This window comes from Prinia subflava (assembly GCF_021018805.1).
Source record: "Prinia subflava isolate CZ2003 ecotype Zambia chromosome W unlocalized genomic scaffold, Cam_Psub_1.2 scaffold_22_NEW, whole genome shotgun sequence".
Classification (NCBI taxonomy): domain Eukaryota; kingdom Metazoa; phylum Chordata; class Aves; order Passeriformes; family Cisticolidae; genus Prinia; species Prinia subflava.
This window is the reverse complement of record NW_026960606.1, coordinates 8,411,420-8,432,326: the sequence shown is the minus strand read 5'-3', so window position 1 is coordinate 8,432,326 and position 20,907 is coordinate 8,411,420. Positions and strand designations below refer to the sequence as shown.

Below are 20,907 nucleotides of genomic sequence, written 5' to 3'. Positions count from 1 at the left end.
TCAATTTGATTCCACACATAACCCCACCTCACACCCTCTTCTACCTGTATATTGAATTTTAACCATTAATTTATACATCCTCACAGCACCATCCCAGGAGCTAGTGTTCAATACTGTGCCACACGTGTATTATTTATGAGGTTCGGACAGAATACCATTAGCCACATATCCCAGCTGAGGAATAAGTTGTTCATCCTTGCAATTTTCCCTCCCTGGCACCAGCCGCTGGAATCTCGGGGGATGAGGATTTCCATCAACATCCACCAGGAATGGAGGAGGCATAAGGTGTGGAGCCTGTTGAGTCTGTTCATCCAGCACATAATTATTGGCATCCCGGATCAGGGGCCGGTAATCCGTGTGGAAGAACATCTGATCAGGAATCTGAAAGAAAAGCAGTTTAGAAAATAAATCAATGGCCATGTGCAGCTGTCTTGCTGCTCTGGAATGGCTCCCATAAACCACAACTCCTACACTTGGGATCAGCACAAGGAATGTTATGACAGAGAACAGATTCCTACCACAAATGTGGTTTATTACCAAGGCCTGATGCAGAAATTCAACAGTAAAATTGGCCAAGGGAGGTGGACAGAGAAGTTCATGCTTTTCTCTTCTATCTACAGAGTCTCTGGTCTAAATCTTTTTGATTTAGATAAACAGCAACTGCTCCATGACCTAATTTTTATTTTGTCTGTGGCAGGGTGAGGGAATAACACAAATACTTCTAAGACAAAATCAGGTGTCTCAGGTTGAAAAATGTAATCAAAAATGTGTATGCTATTTTCATCTGTTGAAACCTGTTGGGAGATATTGTTTTTCTTTCCTCCTGCACCCATCCTCCTCCCGCACCCATCCTCCTCCGAGGGACATCACCTGTGAATGGGCCATTTAAGGCCTCTCACATGACTGACAACATTACTTCATTCCATTGTGAGATGTTCCACTCAGCAGGAGGAGCCAAAGTCCTTCCACTGGCATAAAACCTGCAATCTCAAACACTAATGCAGCTGGTTTTCCACTGAATCCTTGGAGGAAGACTGGACCCATCTTGCCAGCACTGGACCCCTTTGTTTTTTCTACAGGATCATCTCTACTTCACAGAACAACATCTGTTACTCCAGGAGGACTTATTTGGACTGCTTCCAACACCCTGACAACAGGGTGTCAGGTCATATCTCTGACTCTGTCAGGGTGTTCTAGGACTTTTGTTTGTTTACTTGTTTGGTTTTTTTTCTACTGCATTTGTATTTTTTTATATTCCTAGCAAACAACTGTTATTCCTATTCCCATATTTCTGCCTGAAAGCTCCTAATTGCAAAGAATTGCAAAAATTTGGAGGGAGGGGTTTTTACATTCTCCATTCCAAGGGAAACCCCAGTTTTCCCTGAGAGATACTTGTCTTTCTAAACCAAGACATCAGGTTAAGACAGGGAAGAGTTTAAAATTAATTCAACCCACCTTTTCATAATATTTATTGCATCCAAAACCAAATAGTAGCAGATGTCCATGAGAGTCTGTGCAGGCAAAATGCTGCCCATCTGGTGAGAACTTGCAATCAAAAACAGCTCCATGGCCTTGGCCCTCAATCTGTACCAAGCACAGAGAATTCCTTTCACAACCAGACACTCTCTATAAGAGCATTTTCACAAACATTTCCCCTGTGCTCCAACATGTACTGAATCCTCATTCTGTGATTTCTCATCTTGCTCAAGACTGATTTACACTTATTTATTAAAGTTAAACTGAATAACAAAGTAATACTTCACATTTTCTCTCTGTCCCGAAATTTCAGCCCAACTTCTAATGTATGTTCTGGAACAACCACCTGGAAGTCTACATTTTATGTTAATGGCAGATATAGGGCAAGATCACCAAAGATCTCACAGCTGTACTAGCTCTGGAGGTATTTAATGAAATCTGCTTTTGTCTCAAGACCAGTTTTGTGAAAAAAGAAAACAATGAACCTTCTGTGATCCTTCTTACCATGTTAAAGTAATTGCGAATTTTTGTTCCTTTGTCTGTATCCCAAACAAAAATATTCCCATCGTGTCCCGCTGAAAGCACAATCCTTTGGTCAAAGGGATGAGCCTCCAGAACAAAAACTTCATCGTTGTGACCCTGCAATGACAGCAGGGGGAAAAAAATAAGTTTTATTTCTCCATGTGGTCTCTCTACATATGCTGGGAGTTACTGAGAGGACATCCCGGATCAGGGAGTCATCCAGGACAACTCAATTTACTGGAACTGTGCTTGGTCACCATTCCTGTCACAGGTTTGGCAGTGTCACTGATCAGCAGCACTGAGATGGGGAGGGATGAGGAGGAAGGAGACATCAGGGCACAAATGGAGCCTCCAAAGGGTTCCCTGTCAGCCAGCAATCACCAGGATTCTGCACATCAGCTCCTTTCCTCATGGTGCACTCTCCTCCCAGCAGGCAAGGGACAGCTGGATACTTCAACACCAAATCCTTGTCATGGCAATGGTGATGAGTTTAGCCTCAAATCAATCTCAGAGTGAACTCCATCCACTTGGGATTCCCCCCTGGAATTGTACTCACAGATAAGCTATGGAGAAGCTGCCCTGTGGATGAGTTCCACACTTTGAGGAGGAAATTGTTGACTGCAGTGATGACAGTGGCATCGTATCGATCCCAAGCCACCATGGTAACCTTCAGCTTGGTGACCCTGTCTTCTCCAGATGCCACATTGTTTCTATGGAAAGCAGCAATTTAAAAAGGAATCAGTAACTATATATAGAAACATTTACAAGAGCTAATTCAGTATGAAATTCAGGGGAGGATGGATCACAGGCACCTCTGTGACTCTGGCTAAGGCAGGAGAATGAAGGATGGTTCTGCACTGGTAAAAAACCGAATACGGAAAATACTCAGTGCCACTGAGATTTATAGAGCTCTATTTCCTTAAAAAGGACATTTTCTCCTCTGTTCCTAAGCCATCATCCTTCCCTACCCCAATTTTTCCTTTCAGCTCTATTTGGCTTTTTCCTCCAAGAGATTTTTCTTATCAGTCATCAATATCAGTAAACTCCACAATGAGCAGGAACCTGCTAAATAAATCCAATTCACACTTCCAACTGCAAACACTGCAAATGCAACCACTGAAATGTGGAGAATTCTGCAAAGCAAGTGCCTAATGGATTTCTCCATTTTTGCTCTTTGTTGCTGTGATTATTCAATTACAATTCAATTAGAGGGCACTTAAAGAAGTCACTTGAGTATCTCAAAAAGAAAAACTCAAAACCCTAATTGAACCTGAGAACCAAACACTAATTTCACCTCTTACTTGGAAATCTAAGGTAGAAATACAATGCTAAGAACCATGTTGGAGAGGTGATAAGAGATAAGAGATGATAAGAGATAAGAGATAAGAGATAAGAGATAAGAGATAAGAGATAAGCAAATGATCACTGGGGTCTACCAAAAGCTCCTTCTGTGAGATGAATTGTTTGACATTCTTATTTCATATGTAAAATACTAAATATTCCTCAACCATTAGGATAGGGAAGTACCAACAGATTATGATTTATTTGGGGGTGAATTAACTGTGTAAGTTGACAAAGCCATGACATTTTCAATACATGCATGGAAATCAACTCAAAATGGAAGCAAATAACCAGTTTTCAATATAATGGAGGATTTAGCTTGCAGGTAAATGTGCCCATGAGGTGTGTTCTACTTGCTTTGTTTTACCCAGTCATTTTTGTAGACATATCCAGGACCAGACTCTTCCAGTCATGCTGATGGTAGTGCCAGATTCTTGCTGTTCCATCTCTACTTCCACTGACAAACCTTAAGCTGTGGGTCAAAGGGGAAAAAAAGCCATGAAATTCTGAATAAAGATGTTTTCATCCCCACATGGACACCAATAAATTATATATATGCACTTGGAAGTGTGCACTTGTGCACCTCTACTTCTCTTACTCATGAGGTTACAATTTTCCTATCAGATACTGTAGGGTACAAGAGAGTTTTTAGCCCACAATATTAATTACATTTGGCTCTGGCAGCAGATGGCCTTGGAATGACTTCAATGTTGTAACTCATACGAGCTGCAAATTCCCTTTTTAATGACTTCAGCAAATCCCTGGAACAGCTCAGAGTGGCAGCAAAGAAAGGGAAACTGCATGCCAGGAGTCTGGCATAAATTATAATGCATTAACTTAGGGACAGGGTGAAGACAGGCAAGGGAAAGGCCAAATGGAGCACAAGGAGGTTGTCCTGCCTGTGGAGCTGAACAGCAAATGTATTTAACCACATCATAATGCTTTGGCCATCAATGTCACAGAAATAATTTTTGTTGAGAAACTGGGAAAAAAGCTCCTCAAGTAATACATTTTCACAGGATGGCCAAGACCTTTGGAAGTATATTCCATTTATATACAAAATTACACTTAAAAAGCAAATCTATTCAATTTTATGAAGTAATTGTTTCACCTTTTCAGTTTCCCTGATCTGATTTTTTTCACTGTGATGAAAGAGTTTGAAAATGCTTCTGACAAATTAATTTTCTTAATTTTACTTCTTTATATTAAAATAAAAAAGAAGGTACCCCTTTTCCATTCAAAGCGTCGTTACAGAATATAATTTTCAGTGAGTATGTGACCTCATTCCCTCTCACATGGCTTGGAATAAACTGGTGCTACAATTACTCCAGCACATTCCCACATAATTCTACATGACAAAGTTCTCCAAGTACAGGTGCACAGCTACAGTTGGGCTTGGAAGGCTCATCCCTTAAAGGCACATCCCTTAAACCTCCTGCCCAGCAAAATAAGGCATAGGATCAAAAGCTGAGATAAAAACATCTATATTTACTAACTTTTGCTTTAGACTACATTGATTACAATGCTCTTCCTCCACAAGCAACCTCTCTGTGGGGGCTACCTGAGAAGGTTCTTAGACAGAGAGGTTATAAAATTTGGGTTCCAATTTGCTGTTTGAAAGAATAAACAAATTAAAAGCACAGTTACAGAACATTTTTGTTGTTACAGCAGAGGACAACGAGTTCGAGCTTGTGGACACAACACACATCTTGCAACACACTGCAATAATTTGTCCAAGATTAAGCTAAGCCCATGAGCAAATCTTCCTGTTGTGCCAAATTTTCCATGAAATGTTGTCTGGAAAATTAAGTATCATCATTGTCACGTCCAAAAGCCAGCACTCACCTGTCACCGTTGTTACAGAACTGCACTGCAACCACTTTGTCCTAAACAGGAGGGAGGAAAACAACAGAAGTGAAAAACTCAGCCTAAAAGATCTCCATGATGAGCTTTTTACTTAGCAAATAAAAAAACTGTAAAAAAATTCAAGTATAGAAAAGTTGTATTTGAAGTTAAAACTTTCCCAGACACATTGTGTTAAACACTGAAATAAAAACCTTCAGAGAGGTGATGGTTTCCTGCAATTTTTAGACCTAGCATGAAAGTGCATCAAAAAATTTAATCCAAAAAATACAAACCTTGGCTTTATTAACACTTACAAATCATTGAGAAACGAATGTTATGTTTTAGACATAGTTTTGCCTTTTTTTAATTTGCCAAATACTTGTTCTGGCTCCATGATTTGCCCTCCTTAATCCCACTAATGTTTCTGTCTCCTAGTAACTGGGATTTGTTTTAGGGGGGGCTGACAGCTGTCTGCAGGATTAAGAGTGGACTTAAAGAAATTAAAGGAATTACAGCTTCTTCCAAAGCTGTTCAATACAGAAAACATCCTTTTCTTTTGTGAGCAAAATACTTGTTAGTTGTGTTGGCTTGAAGACTTCAATGTGAGAGCCACGACTCCCACTGAAGTTCAGGGAATCAATTTAGACCTTGGGCTCAATCCATAAAATGTTCCTGAGGTGGTAAATTTGTAGTTTGAATTTTTATAGTAACCTTTCTGAATTATTCTGAAAAAAAATTTGCTTTAAAGCTTTATTTTCTAAATGAAATTACCATTGTGATCCAAATTTTGACAGTACAGTCCAGATTCTGAATTACTTTGTTTTATGTGGATTTAACTATTCAACAGCAAGTTTATTGGAAAAAATGACATTGTGCAATGACATTGTGCATTAAAACTGTTTTAGTTCCTCATTCCAACACAGACATTTTTCAAGAATAAGGGAAAATCATCTGGTCCCTCAGTTTTCTGGGGGAATGAAATACATAAAGCCTACTTTGCACAAACCTCTTGCCTCAGAGGGATTTAAAAATAAACATTTAAATACCACAATGTTGAAAGCCAAACAAATTCTAGACAGTAAATAAAAAACCAGGATGTACAGAAATCAAATTCCTGAAATGAGGAAAAGGTGGGGGGGGAAAAGAGATTTTCTTTTGGATTTTCCTCCTACCGTGTGAGATTCCAGCTCGGCCATTTTCTCTGGAGATTCTGAGCCCAAATAATAAATTCTTATCACGTGGTCAGTACTCCCTGTTGCAATGAACATGCCACCTAAAACAGAGAATTCTCTGTGAGAAGAAAAGTCATCCAAAGAAAAACTTATTTTAACTTCATTTATTTTAATTTCAGAATTCTCGGAATTAGTTTTAAATTTCAGAATTAGTTTTAAACAGAAAATTTCAATGTAAACAGGCAAATGTCAAATAAAATATTTAAATGCAGTTTCAATAGCTACATTACACACATTAGAGACATTATTGCTGAGTTGGGATGAAGTGATTAAGGTATTTTATTGTAATTTCTTTATAATATTGCTCAAAAAGGGCACTATTATATGGTTTATTGCATTGAAATGGGCTTAGTTAATTCAGGATTTCTGGCTTTAAAAAAGGAACGTGTCTCAACAAAAGTTCTTAATTTCAAAAAGCAAATTTAATGAGTAATTACATCATTTTCTTTATAAAATTCAGTATTTTTGCTCATTCAAAGCTGCAAAGGAGGTTTGTTAAGCTGAGATTTTCCAATACATTGAATTGATCCTCTTAGAACTCAGCCAAATTTGGAAGATTAGGAAAAGTGTAATCTTTGACAGAGGATTTCCACAACTTTTCACTCAAAAACTTTACAAGGTAAAGTCTTAAAAGGATGTTACAGAGAAATATCTCTGATGTGCAAAACAAGAGACTGAAAGCCTTGGAAGTGGTCAAGATATTTAGCTTAAATTATAGGAAAAAGAAGAAAGAGCAGCTTGAGGCAGACACTTTGCAGGGAATATTCCCAATAATCACCATTTGACAGGGATAAAATTAACTGGAAAAGGGTTTAACACTATTTGTATTGAAAGAGAAGTAACAGAACTGTCACCAAAGCCCCAAACTCATGAAACAGCTGAAGCTGGACACGTACCAGAACTGAAAGATGAGCAGGAGATCTGAACACCAGGCCTGGACCTCTCTGCAAACTTCACAGGATGATCCCTACAAGCAAAACACAATATTTTTATTTTTTCCTTCTTTATTCAACACAGTTTCCTGCAGCTCAGCAGGTTGAGGTCAAGTTCATCTCAAATCTCTTAATTTTATAATTCTCACCTAAGTTTGCTGGAATTTATTTTTCATTTTAGGAATTTTCTTCCTTAGTTTAATAAGAAAACAATAATTCTCTAAACTGAGAAGATTATTTAACTGATTTATCATCATCCTTGCCAATTCAAATCTATTTAAAACAGACCCTGCCAAACCATTAATCCAATAGCATTTCCTTCCAATGAAATATGGATTTGATGACATCTACATATGTACATTCTTCTGATTAAAAGCAAATGAATTCTTCTGCCTGTACATTTTGGACAGAGATTTAATCCTGAATGTAAAAGCTGGAATTTCTTCCACAACTTTGGCTTGCAAAGCACAAACCTCAGAAATAAAAACCCCAATCTCTGCCTCCCCTTTGGGTTCCTGTCGGAGTCCATGTTTCCATGGATCCTCCACAGAGAGTGAGAAGTACAGAGATAGAATTAAAAACTTTAGAAAAATTAGAATATATAAAGCTTTAGTGCATAAAGTAGAACTCTAACCCTTAGCTTTAAGTTTTACATACCCTAAGTCCTAGTTGCCAGTGTACAAGGACAGAACTTTAGGCCTAGTGATAAAGTACAGACATAACAAAAATAGAGTAGAGTACTGTTTATAATTTTTAGTATGAGTTTTATGTACAACAAGGTAGAACCTTATGCTAGTAAGATAGAGTTTTACGTTAATAGATATGCTATGTGCGTAGGTTTTGACGCTGATTTTCGTAGTTTTACGAACTTTAGAATTGTACCTAGATTGGTTAGTGTGTAGATAAAAGATATGAATATGCATTTTGCAATTTGGGATAAAAAGCCTCTGGGTTAGTCGGTCGGTCGAGGGATTGATTGATCAATCCGATCTATCGATCCAACCTCCGCCTACTGCAGCCTGAGGAAGGAGCCTTGCCAGGGAGCCGAATGGGATTCTAAAGGTACCATCTATTGTTGCCTGGGATCTGGGCCCTGGGGTCCCGTCCCTTCCCCCTGCGAGGGTGCAGGACCCCAGGGACCCCTCCTTGCCCCTGCGATCCCATCCCTTCCCTTTCCCCCTGCGGTGTTTGCCCCGGGACTCTGTTCGGGGCTGCTGGGGAGTCTGCGAGGGTCCGGGACCCCAGGACCTCCTTCCTGTCTCTGCAACCGGGAACTGCAAGGGTTTGGGACCCCCGGGACCCCTCCTTGTCCCTGCAGCCCCCCGGACGGGAACTCTGTGCGGTTCGGGATTTCCCATTGTACCCGCGCCCCTGCGGTCGAGGGCTTTGTGTGGGTTCGGAATTTCAGGATCCCTTTTGTTGTCATGATCCCTGCGGCTGAGACCCCTGTCTGGGATCTGTGATCTTGTGATCCCTTTCTGTTATTGTGACCCCACGGTTGGAAAACCCTGCTTGGGGTCAGATGGGAGGCTGATTTACCTAGAGGCTGTGATGTCAGATTTATGCTTGCTTATAGTCTTACTAGAGTTCTGCTTGTTAGGAATTCTATGCTTTGTTTGCTGTTTCATTAGAACTCTGTGTGTTAAGATTTCTATGCTTTGGATATTGTTTTATTTGGACTTTGCTTATTTATGTTTATAACTGATCGTATTGTAAGACCACTCTTAGAACTCTCGCACCTTCAGATACATGCTTTGTAAATAAACCACTCTGCTTAGATACTAAAATGCTGTAAGACCTTTAGAGACTTTATACCCGTAAAACGACCTTGGCAGGTTCCAAATGCCACGGAATCCCAAAGTGCTCCTGTCCCACACACCAGTTTACTGAGCAAGGAAATGCCCTTTTTTCATTATCTCAGCATTCTTCTCCATGCCAAAATTAAAAATAAAGTTCTCCTTGAGTTCAAATAATTGTAATTATCCAAACAGTCTCACTTGAATTTCATGGTGTTTGCATGCCACTGCCAGAAACAGATTGTTCCGTCGGCACCAGTGGAAGTGAGGTATCGAGTTGTTCCTTTCCTTGCTGGAGAGAACTAAAAATAAAAGTTGTAACAATTAAAGCAGCTCCTATTTTCTCTTCTTTCATGCTGGAAACTTGCTGACAAGAATGTTTTTCACTAACACATTAGTTTCTCCCCGGGAGTATAGAGAGCAGGGGTAAGCACAGAACCTGAACTTCCACAAAAAGCCGAGGAAATGGGAAACACCTACATTTTGGTTAGGAATTCTTTGTTTTTACCTCACAAAGGAAATTGGAGAAATGAAACAAGCCCAGACCCTGTAAATGGGGCAAAACCATGAGGAAATAGTTCTTTCTAGGATAGAACTGGATCAAACATGGCAAATACAACTATTCCTGCATCCAAGCCCAACGAAGAACAGCTGCACAGCAGGATCCCCTCTATCTTCCTAAACGTCTCTAAGGAGTGGGAAAGTTTTTTATTCTTAATTTCATAACTGCAGCAATACCTTTAATCCTCAGGCTACCTGGTAATTTGATAAAAGAATCCAGTACTGCTTCCTCAAAAAGCAGTGACTGATTATATTCTAAATTATCAGTTTTACAAAGAGCTTGAGAGAAACGTGCACACACACATATATATATATATACACACATGTAAACAAATAATACATCAGTTATAAAGCCAGGTTGGAAAATAGGTTTCTAATGCAATCACCTTAATATGGTTGAAATCAGACAAAACTGGAAGTGTAGGGAAGATGGGGAGGAATGAGACTCCTGGACAATACTGGCACGATGGAGAAGCCTGTGCTGAATCCAAGGCAGCACCACTCCAGGAGAGAGAAATTCTGAGCCAAACAGCCCCACTCACTCTCCCCTCTATGTGTATCACCTGCCAAATTGCAGGGATTGTCTTTTTTATCCCAGAAATTTGTTTTTTGGAGGTTTCTGCCTGGCAGTTGTGAGGTTTTTTTAAAGAAAATCTGCATTTGCTACAACATCCAGAGCAGCTCTTTAAGCTACAAGCTAAGATAACAAGGAAACAAGAAATGGGGAGTAAGGAATTTTAACTGATCCTTCTGAAAAACAAATATTCTCTGTGACCACAAGAGTGTTGGGTCAGGTGCTGTGCCAGGAGCACCACCAAAGATGCCAAATACATCAGCAAGTTGAGCCAAGGAGATGCTGCTGCTTTCTGAGTTGCTCTAAAAGAGCATCAGATCCCCCATTTTCTAGACCTAAGGAAGCAGCAGCGGGATCACACAGCTAAAAGCACATGGAAGTAGGAGGATGATCCCCTAGGCACCATAGGATTGAGTTAACCAGGAAAAACACCCTTGAGTTGGGACAAATCATAGACAAAATTTTATCCTTGACTGCCACAGCTCTTATTACCATTCTAATTGAAGGGTTTAGGGGAAAACCCCATCAGTCCTTACCTGTATGGAAGTGATGGAAGCTGAGTGGCCCTGCAAGACTGCGAGGGGGGCACAGGTCCGGAGGCACCACACCCTGACCACCTTGTCACAGCTGCCCGCGGCCAGCAGCGTGTTCTCGTAGTTGACGGCCATGTCTGAGATCTCGGCCGAGTGGCCCCGCAGGGTGGATAGCAGGCGCCCATCATCCGTGGCCCAGATCTTTACCAAACAGTCATCTGAGCCCTGAAATTCCACAGGAATTCCCAAAGATTACAGAAAATATGGGACACGTTCCATGCATGTCACACTCAGATCACCACGGATGGACAGGGATCCCAACCCCCGTGAACTGACAGAACAACTCAGTGGGATTCCACAGTGGCACAATTTTAGGAAGAAATTCTTCCCTGTGAGGGTGGGGAGGCCCTGGCACAGATTGCCCAAAGAAGCTGTGGCTGCTCCTGGATCCCTTGAGGTGCCTATGACCTGGTTGGATGGGGCTTGGAGCACCTTGGGATAGTGGAAGGTGTCGCTGCCCATGGCAGGGAGTGGGGTTGGATGACTTTGAAATATTCCATCCCATCCAAACCACTCTGGGATGCTATGATTCTATGAACTGTGGAGTCTGGAGATAATCTTCTAGAGTCCAGGATTTCAATTTGATAAAAGAGAATAATGGAATCACAGGATGGTTGATGTTGGAAAGGGATCTATTTGGAAGGCAGGGACACCTTCCACTATCCCAGGTTGCTCCATCCAACCTGGCTCCAAGGATGGGACAGCCACAGCTTCTTTGGGCACCTTGTGCCAGGGCCTCACCACCCTCATAGAGAAGGATTTCTTCCCAATATCCCACCTAACCCTCTCCCCTCTGGCAGTGGGAAGCCATTCCTCCTTTTCCTGTCACTCCATGCACAGGGATTAACATTAACAGCTAAAAATGCAACATTCATTTGTAAAATCTGTTGATTTTTAAATATGCCAAACAAAAAGCAAGGACATCACCAAAGAAATGGATGTCACTGCATTCTGGAGAATAACTTAAAATAATTATCATAGATTCACTGACACACTACAAATCCAGGAAGGTAAATTTAGTAGAAAAGCAACTTGCAGCTGAACAAAGTCATGTCTGCATCTCAATCAGTGACTAAGAGGCTGCTGAGGGACTCAAGAAAGAAAGAAATCAAACTAAACAAAGCAATCTTTGAAAAGAAAAAGGCCCAAATTTTAAACTTACTGTAAAAATTCTCCTCCCACTGCGATCAAAGGCTATGCAATAAACAGAGGAGAGGTGCCCCAAAATCCTCTTGTGCATCTTCATGTGTTGGTAGGTGGATGTTGGGAACAAGTGGCTGAAACGGCCACATCCAGTTAATTGCCTGGCAGAAAGGATATGAACTGGGAGAGAAAAAAAAAGCGAAAAGAAGAGTGGGACATGAATTTTGTCCAGAACTCAGAGTAAATAAACATTAAATCAAATATTGTATTTATTAACAACTTTATTATTAGAATCAGTAAAAAAATCTGAACCTCTTCCACCTTATCAGAACATTCTGTCCAGTGTTATAAGAAGAAATCCCACTCCTGTTGGAGCTTTTCAATACCCACCACAGGCTGCATCTCCTTCCTCACCAAAAATGAAAGCAGAATGAAAAGTTCCCACCACAACTGGGAGTTATTCCAATGTTCCGTTCATGAACAGGTAAACATGGACGTGGAAAATTTAATGAAAATCTTTGAAGGAAGAAAGGAAATTCAGGAAATTTAGGAAATTACATGTTACTAATAACAATTATAAAAAGAGTATAATAATAGTTTATTTTAAGTGCTTTTTGTGATAAAAGAAGTGATAAAAAGTGATAAAAATCTTTCCTTGGAATGGCTTTCAGATCATATGTGAGGGCCAAAGGACTTCCACATCCACATCATTGCATTCCCATGGCAATGGAATTGAAGAACAAGAAATAGGTGGCACTGATGGAAAACTCCCAGTGGCAGAATGGCAGGTAGGAGAAAAAACTGCAGCAACAACAAACTCCTTCCTATTTCCATAGCTAGCAGCCCTTCCAAGAACAGCCTAAAACCTAAATGCACAAACTCATCCTGTAAAAAAGCCTTTGATTGGATGCACAATCTGAGACCATTTTGGGGTATTTAATTTCACCAATCCTCTCCTATTACTGTTTTCCCTAACCTATCCTCACTCACAGCACTTGAACTTTGGATCTGAAAGTTTTGAGAGGGTTTTTCAGCGGTACTTGAGGATCTAACAGGGCTGTGCTGGTGGGTTTGTGGAGTCCCTGTGATAGCAGATCCCCTGAAGCAATTCCCTATCTTGCCTTGCACCTTGATGTGGGCTGGGCTTCACAGGAGCCCCCTGAAGCTCTTTAGTGCCTTTCACTCCTTTAGCTTAAAAGTCTAGTGAAAAACTCTAGCTATTTCTTAATTGTCTCATGATATCGCTGCAAATCTACACAAAAAAAGATCATGGAGTATGTTAAAAATTAATCTACAAAGTCAAGAAGTGCCATTTCAAAGGGTTCCTAACACATAAGTCCTTGTGTAAAATGATACCATTGAAGTATTTACACACAAGCAAGGAAAAGAAATTGTTTCCAGCTTTAAAGAGAGCATTTTTGTGTCTCAATGTTGGGCTCTGAAATGTGGATTATTTTTAATTACTCAACGCAATTGAAACATGACACATGAGGGGAAAAAAGCTGCATAAAAGATGCTTGCAAAGCCATCAGGCTCCAGCATAGCCTCACCTTCAGTCAATATTTGCTTTGCATGTAAAAACACATTCAGCAATACTAAAAAGCAAAATACGCTAAAGCAAATTAATTTACTACCTACCTACTATTCAACTGATACCTGATATTATACAGGGCTGTTAAACAAAACTGTCTCCCTGAGCAAAGCAAAACTGAAATTTTAAACTCTTTTTCCTACCTTTAACACAGATCCTGCAGTGATAAATGTTTTACAAGGTACCTCAGCTTTGCCTATACATTATTTTATTTACTCTTCAAGTATGACAGCTTAAAAGTTGAATTCTTAAAAAGATTACAGCTCCCTTTCCCCCATCCTGCGTGCCAACAGACATGGAGTCATTCAGCAACATGGTGATTCTGCTGTGCCTTTCAAGGCTTCAAACACTTTAATACATATATATTTATATATTTAAATACATAATAACAGTGTATCTGCCTGTAAGCAATTTCAGTTGGCTTTGAATATTTTTTTAACCACACAGAGAACTGTGTGAATCAAAAAGATACTCTCATGTCAAAATATTCCTAATAATCACAATATTCTCTGTGTCTCTCCTGAACATTTACCACTGCTGTTTGCTGTAAATCTCATGAAGGAAGCACCAAAAGGTACCAAAATCCCACAGTTTTGGCGCCTCACTTTTCCGGTCAATTCCCAGCCTTGCAATCAGTTCAGCTTCAGCGAATATGAAAGTAATTTCTTTTTTTTTTTTTTTTCCTGTCTTTATTTCCCTATTTGCACAATGGGGTCAAAACTCCATCTCCCATGGATAATTAACAAATAAAAAGCCCAGTTTATGAAATGCTTCAATCAGAGACATCCAGAACTATTGTTGAGCCATGAGGAGCAACAACTTTATTAAGGCAACAGCATCTTTGGACAAAAAAACCTATCACTGCTTCAAAGGAACAAACCAAACATTCTCCATTCCTGTAGTTTTAGGAAGATTAATACACAATATCTAAATACGGAATTACCCCTACATGACAAAAATCCCTGTGAAGTTTCCTTTCTACAGCACAATGAAGTTATTGTCCTCGTAAGGCCCCAAAGCACTAAAATCCAACAACAATTCCCACATGGAGAAATAGCAACTTAGTAACCCTAAAAAATTTTACTAACCTATCTCATTAACTGATGTATTTCATGCCACACTGGATCTAAGAGCTGCCAAGTCCACCACCTCACTATTCCCTGCCAGGAAAAACTTTCAAGACAGTTATTTCCCATAAAAAGGGAGGAGATCCAGCCTTCTTGATAAGAAAAGTTAATTTTGTCCCAACACTGAAGGGCCACCTCAGCTCCTCCAACTACCAACATGTAAAATACAGGCATTTTCCTCTTTCTTTCCCACAGTCCTTGGTCCTGGAAGGCCACACCATGAGGAAAATTGCAGTGCTTAATTCAAGTCACATAAGCTGACAACAGCAATTCCTAAATCACAATTTACCTCACATTCTGCTATAGGTAACAGCACAATGTAAAAACCCTTGCAAGAAAGCTCACCAAGGAAGGATAAACCCCAAACCCAGCAACAACAACCCACCAGTGAAAGCTAAATTTAAAAAACAATCATCAGACAGCCCAGACTTCAAAGTTAAATCACAACCTCAGAAGGAATTCGAGCATTTCAGTGAGACAGTCACTGAGCAGCACCAACTGGAATTCCTCCTCTCTCTAAAAACCCTTGTCTTGATCCACTTTTTGCAAGGAAGATTAGAAAATGGGAAATGTTTGTTTTAAACGTTTAAACTGGTGCAAATGTTTGTTTTAAAATCAGTATCTCAGGGGTGATGAGTTCCTACCAGACTGTTTTACCTTCTGCAAGAAGCACTGACTTTGTAATGAGGACCTAGATTTTGCCCTCATCACAAATCTGAGCAGGGATCGGGTACCACTCACAGGAGAGACACAAGCCAGGATTTCACAGGAATGCCAGGAAACAAACACAGTTGGCTCCCACATGGAAAACACCTTCTCAGAGAGTGGCTGTGTGGCCACAAAGAACCTGGACCCAGGAAAAGCAATGAAAGCACAGTGTGTTCCAGCTCTGGGAGCTGCTGATCTCATGGAACTCATTTCCAGCACGAACCACCACTGATTCCTGACCTCATCCCAGCGCTGCTCTTTGGCAGGCCCAAGGTAGCTGGATCACCTTGACTGTGAATTTGCGCCCAGCTGAAATGCTTGTTCACTGAGACTGTACTGAAAACCTTCTGCTTCCAAATTTTGTGTTGTTTTCACTAACAACAGCTGCCCACAGAAAGATTTCCATCCTCAGGTTAGAGCAGCTCTTAAATAGTGAAAATAACCTCCTTTCTGATCTGCTCTGAGCTGCCTGCAAAAAAAAAAAGCACTGACAAAATCGAAGTAACATCAAAAGCAGGTTTATCAAAGGGAAATCACTCCCAGTCCTGAGGTACTGCATGACCAGTCTTTCCACTTTCTGTCTGGAAGAGCACAAAGGGAGCCCTAAAAGTTCCACTACAGCAAAAGCTGCCCAGAAAGGCTAGAGCAGACTCTCCTCCTCCATGTCGTCCTGCTGGCAGCAGGAAGCTCTGACAGTGTTTTCCCTCCCTGTCCCCCTCCAGGAGATCACCACAGCCCTATCACACAGGCACCACATCTCTGGGAATGACTTCCACAGCTCAGCACTTTCCCAGAGACTCTCCCAGCCAGAAGACTCCCAGCTCTGCACAAACAGGCAAGACAGATTTCCCGCTCCAGTTCCACTGTGCAGGACCTTTTATTTTGGAGTACAGACCACAAGGTCCCATCCCAACCAATTGGAAAGGCAACCACTGCAACTCCCAACTCTTGCAGCTGGGCCCTCCCAGTTGATCCCAGTTGGACCATCAGTGTCCCCTTTCTCTCAGCATTTGGTGGAAAGCTTAAATCCTTACCACTGGAAGGGAAATGATGAGAGTACTCCTGGCTGCTCATTCTATACCTTATTTGCCACTTTGCACAGGTACTTACACACTCACCTCACTCCTGAATACACATTAATGGGTATCTTTTACTTCAGCCCAACTCCTTCAGCAAGTAATTCCAGAAAAGTCCATCTGCCTGAGCCAGCACAGTGTGGGAATTCACAGTTATGCCAAAATACCAAAGAGGTCGGGCACACTTCTACATCTTGTACTTAAAACATATACACTGCAGCATCTCTGGCTGGCATCACCAGGAAAAAACACCCATTTTGCACAAATAGACACAGAATTTTCTGACTTCCTCTTCATGATTAACAAGGAATCCCAAAATAAAACTCCCGCTTGAAGTCAAATCCTTATTTTAATATTTATGCGCATTTTCCTCTCTTAGTAGTAGTTTATGTAGCTACACCAAGGACTGTATTCTTCCAAGAATCAATACTTATAAAAATGATTTCCTGGCTATGAAAGACCCTTTTCCATTTAATAACTTTTCATTTCTTAAAAAAAAAACCCCAAACAAGTAGGAAAACACCCAAACAAAAAAAAAAATTCTGTTCTTTAATTCACTAAATAGTTACCAAGCAAGCAGCACAGCCCTTTGCCATGAAAGCATGACAAATGCTGAAGTCCAATCTGCCAGGATGCCTCATTAATAATACCACATATTCCAAAAACACCCTGTCTGATGAAAGAATTGATCCAAGAATCCATGCAGAAATACAACCAGAGGAGTTGTGAGCAATAAATCTACAATTCAGACTATTAGTAATCCATCAGCACAACCGTTCACAGTAAAGTAACTGCAGAACCAGCCTAAAATAATAAATGCACAGATAGGGTAGAAACAGAAAACTGCCAGCACCATCCCTACTTCTCCAAAGGCAGGGAGGATCCATATGTAAAAGGACTCCCTGACAAACCAGGAAAATGTATTCATTCGCACAGAGGTGAAATATCCTAAAAAGAAATAAACCAGGATTTACTTTTATGCCTGCAAGAATCTTTTTTTTTTTTTGCTATAAAAAGTTAATGAAAGTTCAAACCATACAAGGCAAGCATTTGAGTTTATATAAAACAGAGCAGCTCTGTGATGACATGTAAGCTGAGTCCACATATATCTCTGAGTTTTATACAAGTTCTTTATCTAATTGTGTGGACAACTGAGGCTGAAGGAACACAAATGTTGCTTTGGTGATTATTTCCTTTTTGGAGAGGGATGTTGCAAGCAGTCTGTTTTCTGTCATAATCCAACTAAAAGGAATTCTTGAGTCAAAAAAGTTCCCTAGGAGCCAGATGCTTTGTTCTGGCTAAGATTCCATGATGATTCCAGGATTCCATGCTTCTGTGACCATGCCCATCCAATGTTACAGCCACATGTACGTATTATGGAGGCATATCATTAAAAATACTCAAGCCCACTGCCCTCCAAATAACCATGCAAAACATGGCTACACACACTGTGGAAAATCCAAGCCTGAATAACACAAAAATTATCCTATTGTCAGGGAGAGACCTATTTTAGACTAATTCATCATGAAATGTCAGAGGAAACATTAATGCAAACCCAGAGTAGTGTTTTAGTCAGTGAGAGGAACTTTCTGTGGGACAGGAATAAATAAAGAGAGGAGAAAAGAACATTTTATGGACTTCCAGACTCACCCACGTTTGGTGGTTTCCCATAGTTCACTGGGAGTTCGGGGGGTCGGCCCCTGTGCAGAGCTGCAAATGCAGACCCTTTCCATAGTGTGTGTCTGAAGTCTGCACCAGCAAGAGTGACAAGGGACAAGAAATAATCAATACATTAAATAACCAAGAGATCAAGCACCACTCCCAACAGCCCAGAATAAGATTTGTCTGATTAAACAGTTTGTCAGATTCCTCATTTAAAGATTGCGACTCTGATTTCCAGTTCCTCAGCAGTGTCACTGTAAATGGTTTCAACTTATTCTTGCTTAATTTGGGTGATTATTGACTCTAAATCCGTGGAGAGAAAAAGTGAATTTAAAAAGTGGGTGCACTTTATAGTGAGGCCCAACTGAACTCTGTTTTCCTTCTGCAATGCCAGCACTTACAGCACATCTGCTTAGGAACTGCACATTTGAGAATTCACATTTTACTGCCTAAAAGTGAGAGAAGTGAGGGTTTTTTCCAATAAATCTGTTTTCCTGCAATAAGTGGCAATGTGCCCTCCTTTCAGATTGTCCTCTGCACCCAACTCCCCCCCTAAAATCATTGTTTTAAAGTGAAGACTGTTCTCTTTAAAGACTCTCCAGCATTCTGCTGCCAACTGGCCTTGGAGAGGCTCCTCTCTAGAACAATAGTGATTTTTCAGAGACTGTTCAAAGTGCCTCAGAAATTAGACCGGGATTTCTTCCATTTCTGGCCATCTGGAGGGAGAGAAATGAGCTTCCACGGTGAGTAAGTGCTGAAACAGAAGGACAGTGCCACAGGTTGGTGGATCTGTGTAGCACCATGTAGGTCTCAACATAAAGTGCACAAGCTGAGGTGACTCAGAGACTCCTGAGAGCACCTTCTGATTAAACCCCAAACTGCTGCACAGAGTATTAAATGACACTCATTAAAAACAGCACTCAGACTTCCTAAAATAGATCCATCCACCTAAATCCATCTGTTCCCCTGCAGAAAAATGTTTTTACATTTTGCTGCTGTATGCTTCTAAGCTGCAAACTGAGTGTGAAACAAAGGAATGTTTCTCTGCAAACCTGAATTTCTGCACCTAATTACAGGCAAAACAAAACTCAGTCCCAAAACTCTGTAGGGCAATGTGTTTGGGAACAGCTCATCCCTCCAGGAGATATCCAATGGATCAGCAGATGCTCATCAGCATCATGGTGTGACTTCACAGGATGCAGGGAATAATTAAGTGCTCAACTGCCACTAAAACAGGAAGGTTCTGCTCTGCCATCCTTCCTCCTCTCCCAGGATGATGCTCCTCCTCCTGTGTCACCTCCAGCTCTGTGATTCTTTTCCACCAGCTCATTTAATTCACTACAACAAATTTTGCAACATTTCAGCTCTCTGAATCAGCACATCACAGGATCAAGGAAGTTCTGGCTCCTGCAGGGAGGAAGTGGCAGGGACATGGAGTGAGGAGGGAAGGAGGGATCACTTCAATAGCAGATAGCTCTCAGATCTCTCTAGTTCTAACAAAACTGCTCTCAGGATCATTCTCTCAAGCAGAGAGAGTTTTTCAAAGGCAAAAGGACTGGTGCTCTCTTTATGAAAGGAATGAAGGCTTTTAAATTAACTTGAAGCAAGGACAAGCAGGAATTGTCACTGAAGAATCAGCCTGGCCTTCTCCTACTCCCTAAATGCTGCCCCAAATGCCACCACCTTATTCTGTGTCTGCACAGCCAAGGAGTCAGAGAATGGAAAAAAGCAGGCTGAAAAACAGCCCAGCTCAGTGATTTTAGACACAGATGTGTGTAAATGTATACGGAAAAAATGGCATTTTTAAAAACCAAACCCCTAATCAAACCCGTAATCCCATTCACATCATTTACACAAACACCAACACACTGGGGAAGGAGGCAGAGGAAATAACAAAATCAGGCAACTGTAGGCAAGAATTGCTTAAAATGGCATTTTCAACCCAAGAAAATATATCCAAAATGGCCAACAACAACTGCATTTTAAGAAGAAAAAAGCTGGCAAGAACAGGAGACAAATCAGGGCTCATGCAAGAACACAGATATCCCAACAGGAATGGCAACAAAAGGGGGTTAATCATTAAAATAGAATTCAAGCCCAGATAAATTGAGAATCTTACCTTTTGCTGCCCTCAGGAGAGACTGGCGCCCAACACCCAGCAAAGTCTGCACCCCCAGGACACTCTGGGGGATTTCCTTGTCTAAGAGGGGTCCAAGTCTCTCACAGATCCTAAGAAGATAATCTGGAGGGATGTGTGCATTGACAGCCACCTAAACACACAAACAACACAGACATTTGAAAACTGGTTTATTTTTCCTTCTACTGGTAGTACTTTGCTTCATACTCAAGTGTAAATTTATGAAAAACCCCACAAAATTATACTGCATTTTAAAGTGATGTGGAGTGTTGCAAAAGCCACACCAGAAATTTCAGGTTGTAACAGCTTAATTGTAAATTTATGCTACCCCTTAATAAGAAACAAAAATCCCCAGTGCAGTGCTCTGCTCAAACAACTTTTTTAAGCCTTTTTTACCTTTCAGTTTATTCTCTTCCTAATTTTTTCTTAACTGAAACACCCTTGCATTGACATCACTGTATGAAGCACATATGCAAAAGAATAAAAACCTTAAAAATTACCTAAATCCCCTAAACATTACCCTAAAATCAATACTCAGTCTCCACTTTCCAGCTCTTGAGAGTAGGTATCTTTAAGACCCACATGTGTAGG

General features: G+C 40.7%; 1 protein-coding gene across 1 annotated transcript in view; it reads right to left on the bottom strand.

Annotated features, from left to right (window-relative positions):
* LOC134564901 (bromodomain and WD repeat-containing protein 3-like) overlaps positions 1 to 20,907 on the bottom strand; it is a 58,819-nt gene that overhangs the window by 17,709 nt on the left and 20,203 nt on the right. Inside the window, exons 5-17 of the mRNA XM_063424186.1 lie at positions 20,299 to 20,449; positions 18,168 to 18,266; positions 12,035 to 12,195; positions 10,816 to 11,037; positions 9,346 to 9,446; positions 7,313 to 7,383; positions 6,357 to 6,457; positions 5,185 to 5,225; positions 3,707 to 3,811; positions 2,555 to 2,708; positions 1,981 to 2,115; positions 1,456 to 1,584; positions 156 to 381 (exon numbers count right to left, since the gene is read on the bottom strand). Of these exons, the coding sequence (XP_063280256.1) occupies positions 156 to 381; positions 1,456 to 1,584; positions 1,981 to 2,115; positions 2,555 to 2,708; positions 3,707 to 3,811; positions 5,185 to 5,225; positions 6,357 to 6,457; positions 7,313 to 7,383; positions 9,346 to 9,446; positions 10,816 to 11,037; positions 12,035 to 12,195; positions 18,168 to 18,266; positions 20,299 to 20,449 (1,696 nt within the window). The remainder of the gene's footprint in view (positions 1 to 155; positions 382 to 1,455; positions 1,585 to 1,980; positions 2,116 to 2,554; positions 2,709 to 3,706; positions 3,812 to 5,184; positions 5,226 to 6,356; positions 6,458 to 7,312; positions 7,384 to 9,345; positions 9,447 to 10,815; positions 11,038 to 12,034; positions 12,196 to 18,167; positions 18,267 to 20,298; positions 20,450 to 20,907) is intronic.